The 23193-nt window shown below is 42.0% G+C and overlaps 1 protein-coding gene across 1 annotated transcript in view; it reads left to right on the top strand.

The window, feature by feature from the left end:
- dhx36 (DEAH (Asp-Glu-Ala-His) box polypeptide 36) overlaps window positions 1–23193 on the top strand; it is a 142470-nt gene that overhangs the window by 104876 nt on the left and 14401 nt on the right. The window contains exons 17-19 of the mRNA XM_084409512.1: window positions 2917–3000; window positions 3107–3206; window positions 17177–17267. Of these exons, the coding sequence (XP_084265638.1) occupies window positions 2917–3000; window positions 3107–3206; window positions 17177–17267 (275 nt within the window). The remainder of the gene's footprint in view (window positions 1–2916; window positions 3001–3106; window positions 3207–17176; window positions 17268–23193) is intronic.

Raw genomic sequence — 23193 nt, 5'->3', positions numbered from 1 at the left:
ACGAAAAGCAGAGACATGTGAAGTTTGTTGGTGCTTTGTTTTTGAGGTAATGAGCGCGTTCGTGTTCCATGTGGAGATTTGCATGTGAATGTCTTTTGCGCTCGTAGGCGTGTTCAAATTAAAAAATAATTAGGAAGCGTTTGAGAAGCTGGACATCTTGTTGGTTTTATACAAATTACTTAAACAGAGAATATTTGTTTTCAGTTTGAATCCGATCATTTAAAAGTACACACTTAAATGTTTATAAAGGTATATGGCTCATAAATGTGTGACAAGTATTCGCTGAGTTTGGTTTCAGTTTATAGACGTGCTCAAGAAAAAAAAGTTCACCGCGACGGAGAGGCAGAAAGCACACCCTGTTTATTTTCTTTATTTTTCAAAAGCACAATGTTTTGATTTGATTGTAAGTGGACACATACAAAAGTACAAATATCACAGATTCTTTTTTTATATTTCTTTTTTCTGTATGACCATAAATGACGGAGTAATTTAAGTTTATAGTGCTACAATGTGAAGAAAATCCAGCAAAACGCGCCGGCGCGGGGTGTAACCTCGAAACGAGTAGGGGTGTAACCCCGGCATTCTAGCCAAATTTGCCCATTGGCCTCTGTCCATCATGGCCTCCTAATCATCCCCATATATCTATCTATCTATATACACTGCTCAAAAAAATTAAGGGAACACTTAAACAACACAATCTAACTCCAAGTCAATCACACTTCTGTGAAATTAAACTGTCCACTTAGGAAGCAACACTGATTGACAATCAATTTCACATGCTGTTGTGCGAATGGAATAGACGACCGGTGGAAATTATAGGCAATTAGCAAGACACCCCCAATAAAGGAGTGGTTCTGCAGGTGGTGACCACAGACCACTTCTCAGTTCCTATGCTTTCTGGCTGATGTTTTGGTCACTTTTGAATGCTGGCGGTGCTTTCACTCTAGTGGTAGCATGAGACGGAGTCTACAACCCACACAAGTGGCTCAGGTAGTGCAGCTCATCCAGAATGGCACATCAATGCGAGCTGTGGCAAGAAGGTTTGCTGTGTCTGTCAGGATAGTGTCCAGAGCATGAAGGCGCTAACAGGAGACAGGCCAGTACATCAGGAGACGTGGAGGAAGCCGTAGGAGGGCAACAACCCAGCAGCAGGACCGCTACCTCCGCCTTTGTGCAAGGAGGAGCAGGAGGAACACTCCTAAGAACACTCCTAAGCCCGCCCAGCTCAAAGCCTTCATCGCTGGTGCCGCCCAGCTCAGCAGCACCCTTGGCTGACGATCCCCTGTCTTCACTTCTGTCCCCTTCACCTCTGACTCCTCCTGGTTCCTCCGATCCTGCAGCTCCTCTTCGTCGCATAGTGCCTTCACCTCCGTCGTGTCCCATCAGCCCCCCATCTCCACCAGGCTCACTCTTCCTTCCCTCCTCGCCTTGGTCACTTTTGTGAACTAGTAGAGGTTTTTTTTGGCCAATCGGAACCAAACCAGTGCAGATAACAGATCCCAAAACATTAAAAAAATTGTATTTGTGTGTGTATGTTTATTTGTGTGTGTGTTTGTGTGTGTGTGTGTGTGTGTGTGTGTGTAAGCATGCATTATTGAGTAAACATTGAAAAACTGGTTTGCTTTAGTGCAGAAAACTGGTGAAAATCATGAAGTTTAAAGTGAAAGTGAGCCAATAAGTGGTCTTCTACTGCCCTCTGCTGGCCATTCTACTGAAAATCAAAAATCACTTATATAACAATAACTATTATAACACAATCATATTTTGTCAGTGTTTATCACTTCATTTGCACTGACACTTCACATAATTGCTAGTAATGTGGTGTATCAAGGTAAATCATTCTAGAACGTGGTATATCATGGTAAATCATGCTAGAACATGGTAAATCATGGTAAACTATGCTAGAACAGGGTAAATCATGGTAAACCATGATAAATCATGATAAACTATGGTAAATCATGTTAGAATGTGATATATCATGGTAAATCATGCTAGAACAGGGTAAATCATGGTAAACTATGATAAATCATGATAAACTATGGTAAACCATGCTAGAATCACAGTAAACAATGGTAAATCATACTAGAATGTAGTATATCATGGTAAATCACGCTAGAATATGGTAAATCAAGGTAAACTAAGATAAAATCATGGTAAACTATGTAAATCATGCTAGAATCATAGTAAATAATACTAGAATGTGGTAAATTGTTGTGGGAGGAGCCTATTTTACTAAAATGGCTATAACACAAGAAGTAAATGAGATATATTCACCAAACTCAGTACACATGTGTATGGGTTCAATTTCAGGTCACAGTAAACAATTTTATGGAGATCGGACGATAGGTGAAGCTATAACTGTTAAAAAGCTTTAAAACCATATATTTCCTATGGTACATTGCCTGTAAATGGTGTTTTCCATCTATTATGTCAGTGGTTACATGCTTGCTAAATAAAACTTAATAACTTTTGATGCTTTTGTGCTTAAAGGCCTTAATTGCTTGAACCCCGATAAATGCTGCTTGCAGCTTTAATTATTATTATTATTATTATTGTTGTTATTATTATTTTTATTACATGACATTAAGAGATTTATTTGACTTCTGGGATTTGAGACACCTAGCAGATGGTCGGTTTAGCCAGTCTGCCTGCTTCTTGACCTGGTCCACAGTTAGTCAAATGCCAACTCTAAGACTATTGAGTGATGACAGTCTGCTATGTATCTTGTCGCCATGGTAAGCGGGGTGCCAGTGCCTGACATCGTACTTGCAGGCTCATAGACCTCTTTAATGTTATTTTTAGTGATGCCTGACTAATGCAGTCGGACATCATTTGTGCCAACATGGATAAAAATTTTACTGAATTATGTTTTAGCAAATTAACATTAAGTGGTGTTTTTGTATGGTGTTATTTTAGGGCTGGGAGGATGCTAAGAGACAGGGTGGCAGGTTTGAGAGGGAATACTGCTGGGAAAACTTCCTGTCTGCCAACACGCTACAGGTCCGTGTGCACCCTACCAATCAAACATTAGTTAAACATAATCGATGAAACTGACCTTTTGATATGCACTTGATAAATGGAAACCCATTTTGCTCCTTCCCACCAGATGCTTCAGAATATGAAGGATCAGTTTGCGGAGCATCTTTTGGCAGCTGGCTTTGTGAATAGTAAGGACCCTAAAGATCGCAGCTCTAACATCAACTCAGGTACTTTGCCTAGACTGTCCGTCTCTTCGACTGCCATTTATACTTGTACCTTTTAAGATTTGAGCTGTCTGAGAGTGCTGATTTTTGAGGGGCAATGCTACTATTTGATACTACTATTTTTCTAACCAAAATCCAAACATGATGTTGTAACTATTGATCCCATAGATAACATAGATTTAGAGTAATTAATGCTGTAAATGTCTAATCTAATTTAATCTGTAAAATCAAATTTCCCCTGATATTTTGACATAAGAAATCATTGTACTATAAAAACATGCAGTAAATTTCAGAACACAAAACTCAATAGAGATGAATACAGTGGCAAAAGACTGCCTGCACAGACACAGATCAATGATGATTATGACTCCATCATTACCACTTTGACCTGCCCACGGGTGCGTTAGTGAATATGGACAGGCAGGAGAAATAACACAACATGATCAGTAAATAACTTTATCTTCCAAAGGGACTTAACGATAGGAAAATGGTTGTTGTTTTGAAAGTATGTGAATGTCAATAGAGCATTATTTGTCTGTTTGGTACTTTTCTCTGTGGATTCTTTGATAAACCAGTCACAATTTACAAACAGACTTACTGAAAGATATGGACCCAAAAGTAATGGGGCATCATGTATGCAGCAGTGTTCTATCGCCTAATCTGTGATCACTGATTTTTGATATATAAGTGCTCCCGTACAGTCAGACGTTGCTTGTTGTAAAATAATTTATTACTTTTTATATGTAGTAAATCAAGCCATTGACTAAATAGACAAATTTACACTGTTACTCTCATGGAAATCATGTGTTATTTAAATTGTGGTAAGGTTATATAGAGAAAGAGAGCAAAGAATGCTCCCTTTAAGATCGCTGGAGCTGTTCAGTGACAGTGAGAGTTCTGTACTCTCGCCAAAACTCCCCTTATAATCAGATCTGCTGTCTACACTGCACAATGAATCTCTAATTTACATTGTGTCTGCATTGTGTTAGTTGTGATTGAGCAATTGTGAGAGTGTGAATACTAGATTCATTGGCGAGATGATTGGAATTGTGCGCTTAAAGGAGAACTCCGGTCAATTTTAACATTGAGCTCATTTTTTTGTATATTTGGAGTGCTGTCAGTACAGAGAACAACGACAAAAATCGGTGTTGCCTACACCGTGTTATCCTCGTTTTAAAATTTGCACCCTATTGACTTCAATGGGGCAAGTTTTAAACCTGCTTTTAGCCTCTTAACATCCTTGATGTGTCATTACAAGTGCACAGGTCATGTGAGTGATTCCTTCGGAGTGAACGCGGGTGAATCTGACTGCAGTAGATGTGAAAGAAATATATAAAAAATGATGTTTATTCAGCCAGCGCACATACCTGTATTTACATCCTGTTTTCGGTCGAAGTCCACAGTAATCGATTGTCGAGTTCAGTAGGTTTAGTACCTATGATCACGCGCGTGAACTCGAACCTTCGACACCAGGCACTGTTTTGTGCGGATGGGCGGATGGGCGGCCGGAGCACATTAAGGTTTTTTTGTTAGAACAGTGTTGTGTTAGCGGCCCCTAAGTTATTAACTAATGATTTTCGCAATGTAAGTGAATCAATCAATCAAAACTAACTTTAGCTGGACAATAACTTTATCCTAGAGCTGTTGTAAAGCCAAACAATTTGTTACGGTAATTTCCTATTATCACTGTAAAGCTGCTTTGAAACAATCCATATTGTTAAAAGCGCTATATAAATGGTGACTTGACTTGACTTAACTAATAGTCGGGGAGCCAAAGTCTCAAAAGCTCAATAAAATGGGTTGAACCTGACATGGTCTGTTATACTTTTTATTTGTGTTTTTTCTGTTAACTTTGACCCTAAGAACCAATAATTGGAGGGTCTGCTCTGCCGGAAATATCGCAAAAAAAATTTGTGGCCATTTTAGTGTATGCACCCTTTATTTTTTTATCAGAAAAATGTGAAAAATGATTTTTTCCCTCAAATCCTCAGTGGGTTTGGTAGGCTGTCAATAAATGCACTCCAGATACAAAGAACACATTTGCTGACAACATCCACTGAAAAAATAACTCTTAAAACACATTTCTACATGATTTTGCATCAATTTAATGCAAAAAATTAGGCGTTTTCTCACTTTTTTCCAATATTTTCATCTTTACTTCATTGGCAATCAACTATTCCCCCAAGTTATGACATCAGTCAATATGTCATTCTTTTCACCAAACAGTATACTCACTCCACAGAAAAAATCATAAAAATCCAACCAAAATCAATGGATCTGTCATGATTTCACTAATAGTTGATCAGCAGGCTCAGAACCTCAATAGAATTGTAGGCTACTCTCAAAATTCCGAAAGACATGTAGTCCATGAGCCAGGGGGGTTGATCGGTATCATCGGGGGAAAAAATGCTATCATTGTTATTTGGCAAGGTATACACCCCTAGTATTAGAAAAATCACTATAGCAGTGCAGGGGTGGTAGCGAAATCACTTTTTTCAGCTCATGAAGTTACTAACCCCCTAAGATAAATTCCGTTTTTGAAATCTGGTGTATATCTGGTTTAGGCTCATGCTAGGGATATTGTCAATATTCTATAATATGGTGCTTGGTATCGCTGGAAAGGGGACCTTTTAGGCTTTCATTTAAGCCCAGTACTGAATCTGTCTGACAAACACAGAGGTCACATGACTTCTTTAAACCAGAAATAACACACATTTTTTCACAATTTCCGCCTAAACTAAAAATCTGCCTAAAATCGCTGTGCCACGAAAGAACACCACGGACACAAAACTCAACAACTTCAATACTCAAGGCACTCTGATGACTCAGAAAATGTATAATATACCCATACTATTTATTTGTGAGAGCCTTAAATTAGACTTGTGCATCCAGCACAAGTCTTCAAAATAGAATAGAGCCAATAGAATGGACAAATAGAATACCCTAGTCCAGGGCCAAATGTTGTAATAAAAACACTTGTAATTGGTGTAACAAAATGTTTCTATCATGTATTTTGATATTCACCCACTTTCAGTTAGAATGTCAGAATGTAGCTCATGCACTGAATGTTGATGGATTTTGACAAGGTTTTGTCAGTTTTGTGAAAAGATTGTTGGAATCAATCGCTGTAAAAATCTGTTATTGTCTATCCATTCTAAAAGTGCATCTATCCATTATAAAAGTCCATCTATCCATCATAAAAGTGCATCTGTCCATTATAAAAGTCCATCTCTCCATCATAAAAGTCCATCTCTCCATCATAAAAGTCCGTCTATCCATTCTAAAAGTCCATCTCTCCTTTATAAAATTGCATCTATCCATCATAAATGTGCATTTATCCATTATAAAAGTGCATCTGTCCATTATAAAAGTCCATCTCTCCATCATAAAAGTCTATCTCTCCATCATAAAAGTCCATCTATCCATTATAAAAGTGCATCTCTCCATCATAAAAGTCCATCTCTCCATCATAAAAGTCCATCTATCCATTATAAAAGTCCATCTCTCCATTATAAAAGTGCATCTCTCCATTATAAAAGTCCATCTCTCCATCATAAGTCCATCTATCCATCATAAAAGTGCATCTCTCCATCATAAAAGTCCATCTATCCATTCTAAAAGTCCATCTATCCATTCTAAAAGTCCATCTCTCCATTATAAAAGTCCATCTCTCCATCATAAAAGTCCATCTATCCATTATAAAAGTGCATCTCTCCATCATAAAAGTCCATCTATCCATTCTAAAAGTGCATCTGTCCATTCTAAAAGTGCATCTCTTCATCATAAAAGTGCATCTCTTCATCATAAAAGTGCATGTCTTCATGTTCATTTTATGAAGTATACTTAAGTAATTTTCAAGTATATTTTTAAGTATACTTTATGTAGTAAGTATACTAATATCAATGTGTACTTGTAGTAAAATTGTGTACTATTTCAATACTGCTTGGGACTAAATTGGCTCACTTTTCGTATTTTTAGTATTTGTAAGAGTAGTAAACTAAGTACACAACTAGGTTTCTCATTTGTAATGCATCTGTACTACAAGTGAACTTATAAGTATACTAGTTTACTGTTTTAATACAAGTAGTAAATTTTTTAGTTTATGAAAGTACACACTGATGTGTACTCTCAGTAAACTACTAGTTTCGTAGTTTATACTGCAAGTGTACTTGTAAGTTTTCTTTAAGTAAACATAACATTATACTTTGCACTTAACGTAACATTATTATTTTTGCACTTGAAAAATACCTTTAACTGTACTTTAAATTTAAAAACATGTTATTAGCTTCATGCATCCTTTTTTAATCTTAACACTTGAATGTCAGTAAGTTTCATAAAGAAAGGCAACATTTTAAACAAAAAAGTAGAATTAGAGTAAATTGATTTACACGACCAGTGGACTAGCCTACAAAAGAGTTAACACAACTACAAGACAAGTATACAGTACTTTGAATTCTTAATTATTCTTTTAAGCAGGGTTCACCAATCTCGGTCCTGGAGGGCCACTGTTCTGAGGACAGCGGCCCTCCAGGACCGAGATTGGTGAACGTCTCGGTTACGTATGTAACCCTCGTTCCCTGAGTAGGGAACGGAGACGTTACGTCGGATGACGACGAATGGGGTTTCGCTTAGAAATCCTATCATCTTCGAGTATTAAAACACGAGCCAATGGCAAAGAAATGCCATGGGTCTGCGGAATTTGCATAGCGTAACTCCGCCCCACCCTGGGGGTATAAAGGAAGTCGCGAGCAACATGCAGATATGTCTTCGCTGAGGAGCCGAGACTGAACTCAGGCGTTCCAGCGGTACAGTGGAAGTGGCAGGGAGACGTAACGTCTCCGTTCCCTACTCAGGGAACGAGGGTTACATACGTAACCGAGACGTTCCCTTTCGTTGTCACTCCGAGTTACGTCGGATGACGACGAATGGGGTTCCCGTATAATCACGCCACCTCTCGACTGTCTTCCAGTGCCCTGCGTAAGTCTGAGCTCCCTGTCGTGAGACTAGCACGGACGAAGGAGTCCTACTTGACACAGGAATACCAAGGTACACTGGGAAGCATATCCAGTGGAAATATGCAATCATGCCCAACCCGAAGGGGGGGACTTGGAATACACATATGACCCCGAAGGGCTGCATACGGAGCAACACTGGGGTGTCCAGCCGCAGGTGGAATATTTCAACCCCAGGGGTGGCAAGGTGGCTTGCCAAGGGAAAGACACATGCTCAAAGAGGCTTACAGTGGAATACACATGTGGGGGTCGCCCGAAGGGAACCATGCACATGGAGGCACCTAGCCAAGCGCGAAAGCTGCCAGTGGCATAACTCTGGCGTTGACGTAGTCAGTGCTGGAGGAGACTCAGGGCTTATTAGGCTCACCTGAGGAGAATATCGCACGTATCCCGTCCGTAGAGAGGAATGGCGAGCAAGCGAAGACACCTGAGCAGAATCTAGTACCGGCTAGTTGAAGCGAGTACATGAGAAGAAACTAGCTCCACTCGGAGATTGTAGAATCTCGCGAATGTGTTAGGTGTCGCCCAGCCTGCAGCTCTGCAGATGTCTGTTAGCGAGGCGCCATGCGCTAGAGCCCAAGAAGATGCCACACTCCGGGTGGAGTGGGCCGTCACACCAAGGGGGCACGGTCGACCTTGCTGCTGGTAAGCCAAAGCAATGGCGTCCACTATCCAGTGAGACAACCTTTGCTTGGAGAGAGCCTTTCCCTTCAGCTTCCCACCATAACAGACAAAGAGCTGGTCTGAGGTCCTGAAACACTGCGTTCTGTCTACGTAAGCACGAAGGGCGCGTACTGGACAGAGCAGTGCCAAGGCTGGGTCTGCCTCCTCCAAGGGCAGCGCTTGCAGGTTCACTACCTGGTCTCGAAAGGGTGTGGTAGGAACCTTGGGCACGTATCCAAGCCGGGGTCTCAGGATCACGTGAGAGTTAGCCGGCCCGAATTCCAGGCACGCTTCGTCAACCGAAAATGCCTGCAGGTCCCCTACCCTCTTGATGGAGGCCAATGCAACCAGGAGCGCTGTCTTCATTGACAGGAACTTAAGCTCCACTGATTGCAGAGGCTCAAAGGGAGCACTCTGCAGGGCAGTTAAAACCACTGAGAGGTCCCAAGAGGGTACGAGGGGAGGACGAGGAGGATTTAATCTCCTGGCTCCCCTCAGGAACCTGACGATCAGGTCGTGCTTTCCCAAGGACTTACCATCAACTGCGTTGTGATGTGCGGCAATGGCGGCAACATACACTTTCAGGGTGGAGGGAGACAGCCTTCGCTCCAACCCTTCTTGCAGGAAGGAAAGCACGACACTGATCGGGCATTTCGTGGGTTCTTGATGTTTAGAAGAACACCAGTTGACGAAGAGGTTCCACTTCAACGCATAGGCATGTCTTGTGGACGATGCTCTAGCGGAAGTGATGGTAGCCACCACCGCTGGTGGTAGGGTACTCAAACCTGCCTCGTCCCGTCCAGGAGCCACACGTGGAGGTTCCAAAGACCGGGACGAGGGTGCCACAGGGTGCCCCGTCCCTGAGAAAGGAGGTCCTTCCTCAGAGGAATTGGCCAGGGAGGTGCTGTCGTAAGGAGTATAAGTTCTGAGAACCAGGTGTGGTTGGGCCAGTATGGGGCAACCAATATGACCTGCTCCTCGTCCTCCCTGATCTTGCGCAGGGTCCGCGCAAGAAGGCTCACTGGGGGAAACGCATACTTGCGGAGGCCCCGCGGCCAGCTGTGCGCCAGTGCATCCGTGCCGAGCGTGCCCTCGGTCAGGGAATAAAACAGGTCGCAATGGGACGAGTCGTGGGAGGCAAACAGGTCTACCTGTGCGTCGCCGAACTGATCCCAAATCAGCTGGACTGTATGGGGATGGAGTCGGCATTCTCCAGAGAGAGGCCGAACTCGAGACAGCTCGTCGGCCGCCTGGTTCAGGTGTCCCGGGATATAAATGGCTCGAAGCGACCTCAGATGCTTCTGACTCCATATGAGGAGGTGGCGGGCGAGTTGTGACATACGGCGGGAGCGCAGACCACCTTGATGGTTGATGTACGCTACTGTCGCGGTATTGTCTGATCGGACTAATACGTGCTGACCCCTGAGCAGCACATGGAAGCGGTGCAGGGCGAGACGTACAGCCAGCAACTCGAGGCAATTGACATGCCATAGGCGCTGGGGTCCTGTCCAGGAGCCCGCGGCAGCATGTCCATTGCACATGGCGCCCCAGCCCGTGGTGGAGGCATCTGTTGAGACAACAACATGCCGGGAAACTCGTTCCAGGGGCACTCCGGCCCGTAGAAAGCTGAGGTTTGACCACGGGGTGAAGGTCTGACGGCAAGTCGGAGTCACTGGGACCCGGAGCTTGCCGTGTTGCCATGCCCACCTCGGGACTCGAACGCGAAGCCAAAGCTGAAGCGGTCTCATATGAAGCAATCCGAGCGGCGTTACTGCGGCTGCGGATGCCATATGCCCCAGGAGCCTCTGAAAAAGTTTCAGTGGAACCGCACTCTTGCCCTCGAACTGACGAAGACAAGTCAGCAGTGACTGCGCGCGCTCGCTCGTAAGCTGCGCGCACATGGCGACCGAGTCGATATCCATACCGAGAAAAGAGATCCTCTGCGCGGGGCAGAGTTTGCTCTTCTCCCAGTTGACCCGAAGGCCCAGACGAGCTAGGTGCCGGAGCACTAGGTCCCTGTGTTCGCAAACCTGGTCTCGAGAGTGAGCTAGGATCAGCCAGTCGTCGAGATAGTTCAGGATGCGAACCCCGTGTTCCCGGAGGGGAACAAGGGCTGCCTCGACAACCTTCGTGAAGACGCGAGGAGACAGGGCTAGCCCGAAAGGGAGAACCGCGTACTGGTATGCCTGCCCCTCGAAAGCAAACCGTAGAAACGGTCTGTGTCGAGGTAAAATGGAGACATGGAAGTAGGCGTCCTTCAGGTCGATCGCTGCAAACCAATCTTGTGGCCGCACACACTCGAAAATGCGTTTGGCCGTGAGCATCCTGAACGGAAGCCTGTGAAGGGAGCGGTTCAGGACGCGCAGGTCCAAGATCGGTCGTAACCCACCCGATTTCTTCGGAACAATGAAGTAAGTGCTGTAGAAGCCGGACCTCATTTCGGCTGGAGGGACAATCTCGATCGCACCCTTCGCCAGTAGGGTGGCGACCTCCGCTCTCATGACCGGGGCATTGCCACCGACCATAGTGAAGCGGACTCCACTGTAGCGGGGAGGAGATCGCGCGAACTGAATCGCGTAGCCGAGCCTGATGGTTCTCGCGACCCAGCGGGACAGTCTGGGAAGCTCTAGCCAGGCTTCCAGAAAGTGCACCAGCGGGGTCATGCGAACCACAGACGTACCGTCGGGGGTGCAGCGAGGCAGAATGACCGGCCCAGGCGTGGGTGGCATAGCGGCCCGGTGCGGGGGCACGGTCATTAGCCGCATCCTGCCAGAGGAGGCCAGGGGAGGACCAGCGTCCCACGGGGGCGTGCTCTGGCAGGGGTCTGGCGACAGAGGGGGATGAGAGGAGCGTGGCCCGTGGGCGGCGCGTGCTCTCATCCGCACACTCCGTGTGCTCAGAGATGGGATAGTGAGTTCTTTCTTTAACCATTTTAGGGTGCTGCCCGTCGTGGGACGAGCAGCGGGAATGGGAAAACCAAGGATTCTCCCCCGGCCCTCCACCGGGGGAAGGAGCGGCCCTGCTACCGGCTCCTGTGCAGAACTCATCGCCATCTCTGAGCAGCCCGTCTCAGGAGCGCCGCTTAGCCTGGCGTTTAGCGGGGCGCGGGGCGGGAGAGGGCTGTGGCGCCTTCCTACGGCTTCCTCGACGATGCGACCCGGGAGCAGCGGACTGCTGGGGCCGATCGGGAGGGGCGGGAACCGCAGGAGGGCGCCGTCGGCGGCGAGCGGGCTGAGGCACCTGTGCCGACGGCTGCGCCGCCGAAGCAGCGGGCCGCCGGGGCAGGACATGTTTTAGAGCCTCAGTCTGCTTCTGGGCAGTCGAGAACTGCTGGGCAAAGTCCTCGACTGCACCGCCGAATAGGCCAGCCTGGGATATGGGGGTGTCGAGGAACCGGGTCCGCTCGGCCTCCCGCATATCAGCCAGGTTTAGCCATAGGTGTCGCTCCTGGACCACCGAAGTGGCCATCACCTGACCCAGCGAGCGTGCGGTCACCTTCGTCGCTCGGAGAGCAAGGTCGGTGGCGGCACGCAACTCATCAAAGAGTGCTGGGTCAGTCCTCCCCTCGTGCATATCACACAACATCTGGGCCTGGTAGACCTGCAGAGTCGCCATGGCATGCAGTGAGGAGGCCGCCGTCCCCGCAGCTCTATAGGCCTTCGCCACAAGGGTGGAGGAGAACCTACAGGCCTTGGAGGGGTGCTTTGGGTCCCCGCGGGAAGAAGCACTCTGAGGACACAGCTGCATCGCAACAGAGCGTTCAACCCGGGGAACCCCAGTGTACCCTTTGGCGGCCGCCTGATCAAGGGGAGGCAAGGCGGAGGCGGTCGCCGAGCGATCACGGGAAGACAATGGTGCCTTCCAGGACCTCGTGACCTCCTCATGCACATCCGGGAAAAAAGGCATTGGGGTTGGCTGCCGACGCGGATCAGCAGCCGCACCCAAAAACCAATCGTCCAGCCGCGAACGAACCGGCCCAGGTGGCGGGGACCACTCAAGACCGATCGCCGCGGCTGCCCGGGAGAGCATGGCCGTCATCTCGGGATCAGACTCGGACAATGCTGGAGCACCCGAGGGTGGCAGCACAGCCGAATCCTCACTTCCCGAGGACTCCTGCCCACCTTGTGATGCCGCGATCGACATCGCGTCCTCCTCTGGAGCGCCGAATGAAACTCGCGGCAAGTCAGAAGACTGTACAGCGGTTTCCACGCGGACACTCGCGGGTTGCACGGGAACAGAGGGAAGTGTGGAGCGTGGAATAGTCGGCGCTTTGTTCCACACTGTAACCCTCAGATCACCCTGGCCGCCAGCCGAAGTACCAGCCCTCTCGGGACCAGTAGATCGGGGTGCGGATGAGGGGACTCTCACATGAAGATCATTGAGTCTCGATCTCAACCGTGCGATGGGCATGTTCCCGCAGTGGGAACATGACTCATCCACAAACGCTGCCTTAGCGTGCTCAACACCCAGACACACAAGACAGCGATTGTGCCCATCAGAGTCAGACACAAATAGACCGCAACCAGAAGTGCACGGGCGAGGCATCTTTAAAAAGACGTGCCGCGTGCAATGCTCTTTTATGAAAGGAGATTTCTCCGCAGAGTGTTGAAGCGACCAGGGAGAGAACACACAAACTCTGGCAAATCACTGCACAGATCAGCAGGGAATGTGCACTCGCTGGAACTCGCTGTCACACCAACACCTGGAGAGAGGCTCGTCTCGAAGAGATGAAGAGATAAACTCAGGATTTGGCTGTGGAGTGAAGTACATCAACTTGGCTCCGAAGCGAAAACATATCTGCATGTTGCTCGCGACTTCCTTTATACCCCCAGGGTGGGGCGGAGTTACGCTATGCAAATTCCGCAGACCCATGGCATTTCTTTGCCATTGGCTCGTGTTTTAATACTCGAAGATGATAGGATTTCTAAGCGAAACCCCATTCGTCGTCATCCGACGTAACTCGGAGTGACAACGAAAGGGAACCCTGCTTTTAAGTATATCTGGATCAAAAGATTGAGTTCAAGTACAGGCCAAATATACCCGGGCCCGTATTCATAAAGAATCTTAATGCAAAGAGTCGCTCCTAGTGACAAAATTCTAAGAAAATTCTTAGAAATGTGGCCGTTTACTCTTAAAATTAAAGAAAAAAATCCCAGTAAAGAAAAAAGTAATTCAGAAAGCATCTTAACCCTTAAAAGAGGTCTTAAGGTCAAAATTGTTAGGAGCACGGACGAGGACTTTTAAGAGGCTGAAGACTTTCTTCAGCAGAGGAGAACATGGCAGAAAGAAGAAGGAGAAGAAATCTGTTGCAGACAATGGATGACAGTGAGTTAATAAGACGCTAAAGATTAGATCGTGCATGGATCATGTTTGTGACTGATCTTAGAGACGCGCTAACATCTCCGACCGCGCAGAAATGCAATAGCGCCAGAAATGAAAGTAATCACTACATTACGATATTTGGCAACTGGGAAAATGCAACAATGCAGCAGTGTGTAATGTACACAGTCGCATGTAATTTCAAAGTGAAGGCTTAGAATAGACAAATCACAATTTTTTTCCTTCTTGGACTACCAGCCAATCACAGTCTTCAAAAGATTGTGTCATACATAGCAACGGGGTCAGCCCCGCCTCCTCACTAAGATGAAAGTTTTTGTCTTTTCCTTGCTCAGAGTTGTTCTCAGATTGGCCCCGAATCGCTCTTAAGCTAAGACTCCTACTTAAAAGTTTTTAAAGGAAAACTCCGGTCAAATTTAACATTGAGCTTATTTTTTTGTAAATTTGGAGTGCTGTTAATACAGAGAACAACGACAAAAATCGGTGTTGCCTACACCATTTTATCCACTTTTTAAAATTTGCACCCTGTTGACTTCAATGGGGCAAGTTTTAAACCTGCTTTTAGCCTCTTAACATCCTTGATGTGTCATTACAAGTGCACAGCCAATGTGAGTGATTCCTTCAGAGTGAACGCGGGTCAATCTGACTGCAGTAGATGTGAAAGATATGGATAAAAATGATAATAATTCAGCCAGCGCTCACATGGCTGTGCACTTGTAATGACACACCAAGGATGTTAAGAGGCTAAAAGCAGGTTTAAAACTTGCCCCATTGAAGTCAACAGGGTGCAAATTTTAAAAAGAGGATAACATGGTGTAGGCAACACTGAATTTTGTCGTTGTTCTCTGTATTGACAGCACTCCAAATTGACAAAAAAATTAGCTCAATGTTAAAATTGACCGGAGTTCTCCTTTAAGCAAAATTAAGAGTTTTCTGAGAGGATTCTTAGAATCTTTATGAATACGGGCCCTGGACTTTTCTCTCAGTATACATCAAGTACACTGAAGTGTAATTTTAAGTATATTTCTGAGAAGTACATAAAATGTAGACTGAAAGTATACTTTCTTATTTTAAGTTTAAAAGAAGTATACTTAGTGTGAAAAACACCAAGCTTACATTAGCTACTGCTACTATTCCCCACCAATTCACAAGCACAAGAGAAAAAGTATTTTGTACTTACATTGAATACCCCTGGAACTCAATGGATGTTGATTGAAGATGGTATAGTTATAGTGTTGTTATAACCAGTCAACTGAACCAACAATCTTTTCACAAAACTGACAAAACCTTGTCAAAATCCATCAACATTCAGTGCATGAGCTACATTCTGACATTCTAACTGAAAGTGGGTGAATATCAAAATACATGATAGAAACATTTTGTTACACCAATTACAAGTGTTTTTATTACAACATTTGGCCCTGGACTAGGGTATTCTATTTGTCCATTCTATTGGCTCTATTCTATTTTGAAGACTTGTGCTGGCTGCACAAGTCTAATTTAAGGCTCTCACAAATAAATAGTATGGGTATATTATACATTTTCTGAGTCATCAGAGTGCCTTGAGTATTGAAGTTGTTGAGTTTTGTGTCCGTGGTGTTCTTTCATGGCACAGCGATTTTAGGCGGATTTTTAGTTTAGGCGGAAATTGTGAAAAAATGTGTGTTATTTCTGGTTTAAAGAAGTCATGTGACCTCTGTGTTTGTCAGACAGATTCAGTACTGGGCTTAAATGAAAGCCTAAAAGGTCCCCTTTCCAGCGACACTAAGCACCATATTATAGAATATTGACAATATCCCTAGCATGAGCCTAAACCAGATATACACCAGATTTCAAAAACGGAATTTATCTTAGGGGGTTAGTAACTTCATGAGCTGAAAAAAGTGATTTCGCTACCACCCCTGCACTGCTATAGTGATTTTTCTAATACTAGGGGTGTATACCTTGCCAAATAACAATGATAGCATTTTTTCCCCCGATGATACCGATCAACCCCCCTGGCTCATGGACTACATGTCTTTCGGAATTTTGTGAGTAGCCTACAATTCTATTGAGGTTCTGAGCCTGCTGATCAACTATTAGTGAAATCATGACAGATCCATTGATTTTGGTTGGATTTGTATGATTTTTTTCTGTGGAGTGAGTATACTGTTTGGTGAAAAGAATGACATATTGACTGATGTCATAACTTGGGGGAATAGGTGATTGCCAATGAAGTAAATATGAAAATATTGGAAAAAAGTGAGAAAACGCCTAATTTTTTGCATTAAATTGATGCAAAATCATGTAGAAATGTGTTTTAAGAGTTATTTTTTCAGTGGATGTTGTCAGCAAATGTGTTCTTTGTATCTGGAGTGCATTTATTGACAGCCTACCAAACCCACTGAGGATTTGAGGGAAAAAATCATTTGTCACATTTTTCTGATAAAAAATAAAGGGTGCATACACTAAAATGGCCACAATTTTTTTTCGCGATATTTCCGGCAGAGCAGACCCTCCAATTATTGGTTCTTAGGGTCAAAGTTAACAGAAAAAACACAAATAAAAAGTATAACAGACCATGTCAGGTTCAACCCATTTTTGAGACTTTGGCTCCCCGACTATAAGGGAATAGATCTAAATATAATACTTTAATCAACGTTTTTCACAATAAGTTAATCTCGGCAGATGTAATAGTTAAAACAGTAAAATAAACAAATAAAAAGTAATACTTATTTATTATGCAACAGTGTTATTACCAAATTATAGCAGTTTTTACATTGAAGTCTTAAAGGAGATATACCACTTAAATTGAGTGTTTATATATATCAGAGGGCTAAAATTAGGGTAAAAATTAGATTTTATACTATTATACAATTTTGATGTAAAAATTTGTTTCTAGCTCTGTTTTTCTCTCTGCTCTGTGTCTATTTTCCTATTCACATTTTTATACCAATGTTCTTCATTATTTATGTTACTCAGAGAATGAGAAGCTGATTAAGGCAGTGATAGTAGCAGGACTGTACCCAAAAGTGGCCAAGATTCGCCCCAGCCATAGTAAGAAGAGACCGATGTAAGTGGCATGGATTTCTCCTATTGCTTGTTTTTGTATGTTTATTTTTGATTATGTGGCCTCCATTCTTCAGTTCATTGATAGGCCTGAACCTCAATTGAATACTTACAGACTGTCCCTTGCTGCGTTTCCATTACCCTTCAAATTGTGCAAATTGAAATTGCGAATTGAAAATACGTCAATTTCGCAAAAACTCCCATTTATCATTTTTTACTTTAAAAGTTTTTACACTCGCATGAGGTGGTTTTTCAGGCAATTTTTCACGAAAAAGGAATATTTAGCAAAACTGCAATGGAAACAGTTTTTGAAACAAAAAAGCTTGTTGAATTGCACTACTTGAAAAAATATGCATTGCATTAACCTTGCTTGCATTTTAATGCATTGTATTTTTAGGGCTTGCATTTTTATGGGCTGAAATTCAACATGGTTTTTAAGCATTTAAGCTGTGAAATATTTCAATTCAAAACATTTCACACACGTTTTCATTATTAAAAATTCAATAATCCATATTCACCTTTCAGATTTCCCTTCCAAAATGTAGGGAAAAAAAATACAACCTTTAATATTTTTTTCTCACTCTTATCTTTATTGTTTTAGGCAGATAAAACAAATAACATGGTGATCTCAGTTTTGAGTATGTTTACAAAATGCAAAAATGAAATAAAATGAACAATTAAACATAAGACAGCAACTGGAAAAAATAAAAACATTCAGATTACACAGTTTCTAAAGCTATTTTATATGCTATCCATTTGTCCCATTTTTCGTTAAATTCAGCTTCTTTCAATCTTATAATAAAGGTCATTCTTTCCATGGCGAATATTTCCTGCACAATGTCCATCCACTGAGTATGGCTGGGTGGCTCAGGTTTGAGCCATCTTCTTGTTATCGCTTTCCTCCCTGCCAACAAAATATTGATCATCTTTCTTTACATTGGACAAAAGGCCCAGATACATTGTTGTAAAATTTAATGGTACAGAATACTTCAGTACTTTGCAAAAAGTAAGGTGGACAGAAGTCCAGAAAGATTTTATCTCAATGCAGTCCCAGAAAACATGCGTGTGGTTAGCATCCACAGTGCCACATTGCCTCCAACACATTTGTTGGGTTGACAGTTGTTTACCTTTAATAGATGGCGTGATAAAGAATCGAATGAAATTTTTCCAATTGAATTCTCTCCATTTTTGTGAATTTGTAGATGTATGTGACATCTCACAGATTTTATACCATTCTTCATTTGAGATCGTGGCAACTGCTTCTTTTTCCCACTTTTCTTTGACATACAGAGTTGTGTTTTTCTGACAGGACATTAACCCTCTGAGGTCGGCAAACGCGCCCCCGCGTTTTGCTGGATTTTTTTCACATAGCAGCAACATAAACTTAAAAAAGTCCGTCATTTACGGTCATATTAATAAAATAAATACATGATTATAAACTATAGGGGGTCTTCTTTTTTTTGTGTACACTCACATTAACATCAAAACCTTGTTTTTATTTTTAAATAAATAAAATAAACAGGGTGCGCTTTCAGCTCACTCTGTCTCCGCAAAAATCTTTTTGAAACAAGTCTGGAAAATGAACTGAAACTCAGCTAATACTTATCACACAACCATGAAACATGCGTCTAAAGAAAGCTTTAAATTTCTACTTTTAAATAAAACAATTCACATTCAAAACAAATATTCTCCTGCAATGTAATCTGTAAGAAACTAAAGAGAAGTACAGTTTCTCCCGTCTCACCTAATTATCGGTAATGAGTTCACACCCACTCGCAGAGCGCGCTATTCATAAGATAATGAGCTGAGGTGATCTATGCAAAATAAGGTAAACGCCCCCTGAAATGCCTTAAAACCAGCAAGTTTCATTTATTCACTTTCCTGCGCTGTTGGAAGATGACACGAGTTCAAATTTTGCTCAGAAGAAGAGCAGGACTCTGACGACGAACGTTTGTATTTTGAGCGACGAACGTTGAGCGACTTGATCCAGCCGTGGATAATATTTCGGGTAAGTCTTTTTAAATTTACTTGCATTAGTTGACACATGTTCGCATTTATGAGGAAAAAACAATATTACGTGACAGTTCTCCATTATGGACGCGAGCGCTCTGAAGCAGCACTAAAAGACTTTCAAACTTTCACAGAGACTTTCAAAACAGAAAGCACAAATCCATTCTTTAAAACGAATTTCGTTTTGTTTTAATTGTATCTTAATTTTAATATTATTTTCATTAACAAATTTCCTGGTTTTAATACATAAAAAGTAAATAGGCTAGCAATCACAACATAAGGTGCTTGAACTGGAGAAAAATAATTCATACTATCATTTTATATCATTATATCATTTTACAAAACGGTTTTGCGCATGTGCTTCTGCGCGCACTATTTCGAATTTACGTAACGTTTTTGACGACACGGGACCATGGGCTGGGCCACTCGGAGGTTGCTTCCGGGAATAGGCTACTGCCCTACAGTATTAAAAGTCGCATATAATTTATAACATATTATTGTTTATAAGGTTATAGTGTGCGTTATTTGTTTTCTCTTTAACTTCTTTCAGCTCTTTTCATGTTTGGGGGGTCGGATTGTACAAGTTACTTTTGTTTATCGCTCACAATTGCTTTGTTTATAACAGACTGATTATTTTTTTTATTTTGGTCACATTTGATTTGCTTAGAGCAAATTTAGAACATTATGTTCTCCGGTAAAGACGGTCTTCAGATGATCCTGGACAGCGAGGAATAACTCACCTTGGCCTTTCCTCAGAGGAAGATTGTAACTCAGACGAACGGCAGCATGTTCAAGAGCGAATTGATCACGCCGAGTAAACACCGAGTTTTTACGTGAGTAAATACGTGAACTCAAGTGGTCTAGTGGTAGAACATTTGCCTAGCGTGTCAGAGGTTCTGAGTTCGAATCTGCACTCATAGTTTTTTTTTTTTTTTTTGTCAAATCAGATTATGTTTATCAGTGGTTGTATATCAGGCAGAGACATGTGTGTGTGTGTATTTTGTTTTGTAATTTCACTGGAACGAAAAGAGAGTCTCCACAACGGATTGAAGCGCGCGTCCGAGTGAAGACTGCGCGAGCCTAAAACAAACACAGTATCCGCGTCTGACTCGCGGGAATCCACGGCGCAAACCTGTGAGGGGCTGTGTTTTCTCGAGCCCCATATCAGCTCAAGAAAACACAAGTTTATTCAGATCATTACTTGTTTACACCGTCTCGCAGCGCTGTGAGGAATAATAATAATAAGGGAAAATGTCCCTCAAAAGGTAGATGTAAACAAACTATTAAAAGGTAAATATAATTTTTTTTTCTTTAAATAATTTTTATTGTGTTTTATTAGTAACAAATTTGGGGAGAGGATAAATATTCCAAAACTGAAAATACAGTATGAGAATTTACTGCACAATTACTAGACATGTTTACCTTGGATATTATACAATTTACAAGCACAATTTGTGGAAAAAAAAATGTATATAAAAAATATAAATAAAATTTATTTTTGTGTATAAATATATACACATGTATATGTGTGTGTGTGTATGCACATATATATATTTGTATAAGCAACGTATTAAACTGCAAATTAGCATTTATATTCCTTATAATAAAAATGAAAGACCTATGTTACAGACATATGAAAGACAACATTTCGTTGATTAGTTTTGGATCGATTCTACATTTTTACTGTAAAATATCTGCCACCTCAAATAAGCTTTTATTTGCCAATTTTTTTGTCAAAAATAATCAAATAATCAATCAAATCCTTAACTTTGAAATATGTATGATAAAATGTATACTTTAGTTTGTACAAAGAAAGATTACACTTGAATTGTTGTTTATTTAAATATTTACAAGGTAGATGTAAACAAACTATTAAAAGGTAAATATAAGCCTTTTCTTTAAATAATTTTTATTGTGTTTTATTAGTGACAAATTTGGGGAGAGGATAAATATTCCAAAACTGAAAATACAGTATGAGAATTAACGGCACAATTACATGTTTTCCTTGGCTATTATAGGCCAAATTGCAAGCACAATATGTGGAAAAATAAAAAAGAATTGAGATGCTTCCAACTGTTGCTCTTGCATTCTTGTGGCTCAGTGACTCACCTGAATGAATGGCTCATTAAGTATGCGGTCCTCAGGTGTGAACCACTACATATGCATGATCTGTGACGCCCACTCCGCATATGGCCTTTCCAAACAGAAAGTGCTTTGCAAAATTCAAATCAATGTATTGTGTTATGTGAAGGATTAGGCAGGGTGATTTTCACATAATTTTGAAGAAAAAACACTAGGCGATGACATCCATTAGACAAAAGTCTTATTGGCACATATTTAGTGTGTGTTTTGTGGTCTTATTTCAGAAACTTTAGTTTTTAGTTTTTTCAATAACCACGCATAAACATTATTCTCTCAAAAATGCAGACATGTACATTCTTGTTGCTCACATATTATGGTAGCCCTGTTTGTGCTAAATAGTGTGTAATTTTTTTTTGCCATTACTATGTTTATAAGCAACTGAAAAAAGCACAAATGTCAGGGCATGTCAGAACATCTCAAGGACCCCAAAAACACCTCAGACCCCAGAGGGTTAAGCTAGTGTACAACTTTGAAACGATTTTGCACATTTTCTGTTGATATGCACCACACAAAGTCTCTAAAACCACATTAGGTTCATTTCTGTCCTTAATTTCTTTATTATAGTATTCTCTTAGTTGCAGGTATCGGAAGAAGTCTCGATTATCTAGACTAAATTTGTCTTTCAGATATTGAAAACTTATTATTTCCCCATTATTAATTAAATTACAAAAGGCTGTAACCCCTCTATTGATCCAATATTTGAATTTTGAGTCATGCGTTCCTGGCTTGAAGTCTTTGTCATGAGCTACCCATCTTCATATTTTTCTTTCTTTATTCAATTTTAATTGTCCTGCTACACTATACCAAATTTCCATTGTGAATTGTGCAATTGGGCCAAGTAATTCTATTAAATCGGTTGGAATATGGTCCTCTCCCATGAGTGTCTGAACATTATATCCAGGGATGCATGTCTCAATCTCTTTCCATCTGGCAAAATATCTAGGGTCACACCAGCAACACAAGTAACACAATTGAGCTGCATAGAAATACATTTTTAAATTAGGAAGGGCCATGCCCCCCTTATCTTTCTGCAGCTGTAGTGTTGAATACCTAACTCTGGGTTTCTTCCCATCCCATATAAACTTCGATAACAGCTTATCCCACTCTGTGAATTGTTTTGATGGTATATTTACCGGGAGGGATTGAAATAAATAAAGTAGCCTAAGGAGGATGTTCATTTTTATCACATTTATTCTATCACTTAAGTCGAGTGGATAAGTAGACCATCTCTGAATGTCTGTTCTAATACTTTCGTTTATTGGATTGTAGTTAAAATTATATAGTAGTGAAGGATCTTTAGACAGAAATACTCAGAGGTATTTAATTTTGTTGGTGCTCCATTTTATATCGTATGTGCTTGCAGTTTCATTTGAGGGTGAATGATTAAACAGTAATATTTGGGTTTTGGAAATATTCAACTTGTATCCAGCATATACATTATACTTTCCCAAAAGATCCATCAGTATGGGAAGTGATATGTTAATATCTTCTAGAAATAACAATATATCGTCCGCAAATAATCAGATCTTTTGTTCTCTTTCGTTGATCATAATCCCCTTTAAATCATCTTTATCCCGAATCGCTCGAGCCAATGGCTCGATGTATAAAGCAAAAAGGGTGGGACTTAATCCGCAGCCCTGCCTACAGCCTCTACTGAGTTCAAACCGGTCTGTCAAAGATCCATTCACTTTTATTCTTGTGGTTGGCTTATCATAAATTGCTCTAATACACTGAATAGAGTCATTAGTAAGGCCAAATTTCTCCAACGTTAGAAATAA

The sequence above is a fragment of the Rutilus rutilus genome (assembly GCF_951802725.1).
Source record: "Rutilus rutilus genome assembly, chromosome: 5".
Taxonomy (NCBI): Eukaryota; Metazoa; Chordata; class Actinopteri; order Cypriniformes; family Leuciscidae; genus Rutilus; species Rutilus rutilus.
Note: the sequence above shows the minus strand (reverse complement) of the source record. Positions and strands in the feature narration are given on the sequence as shown.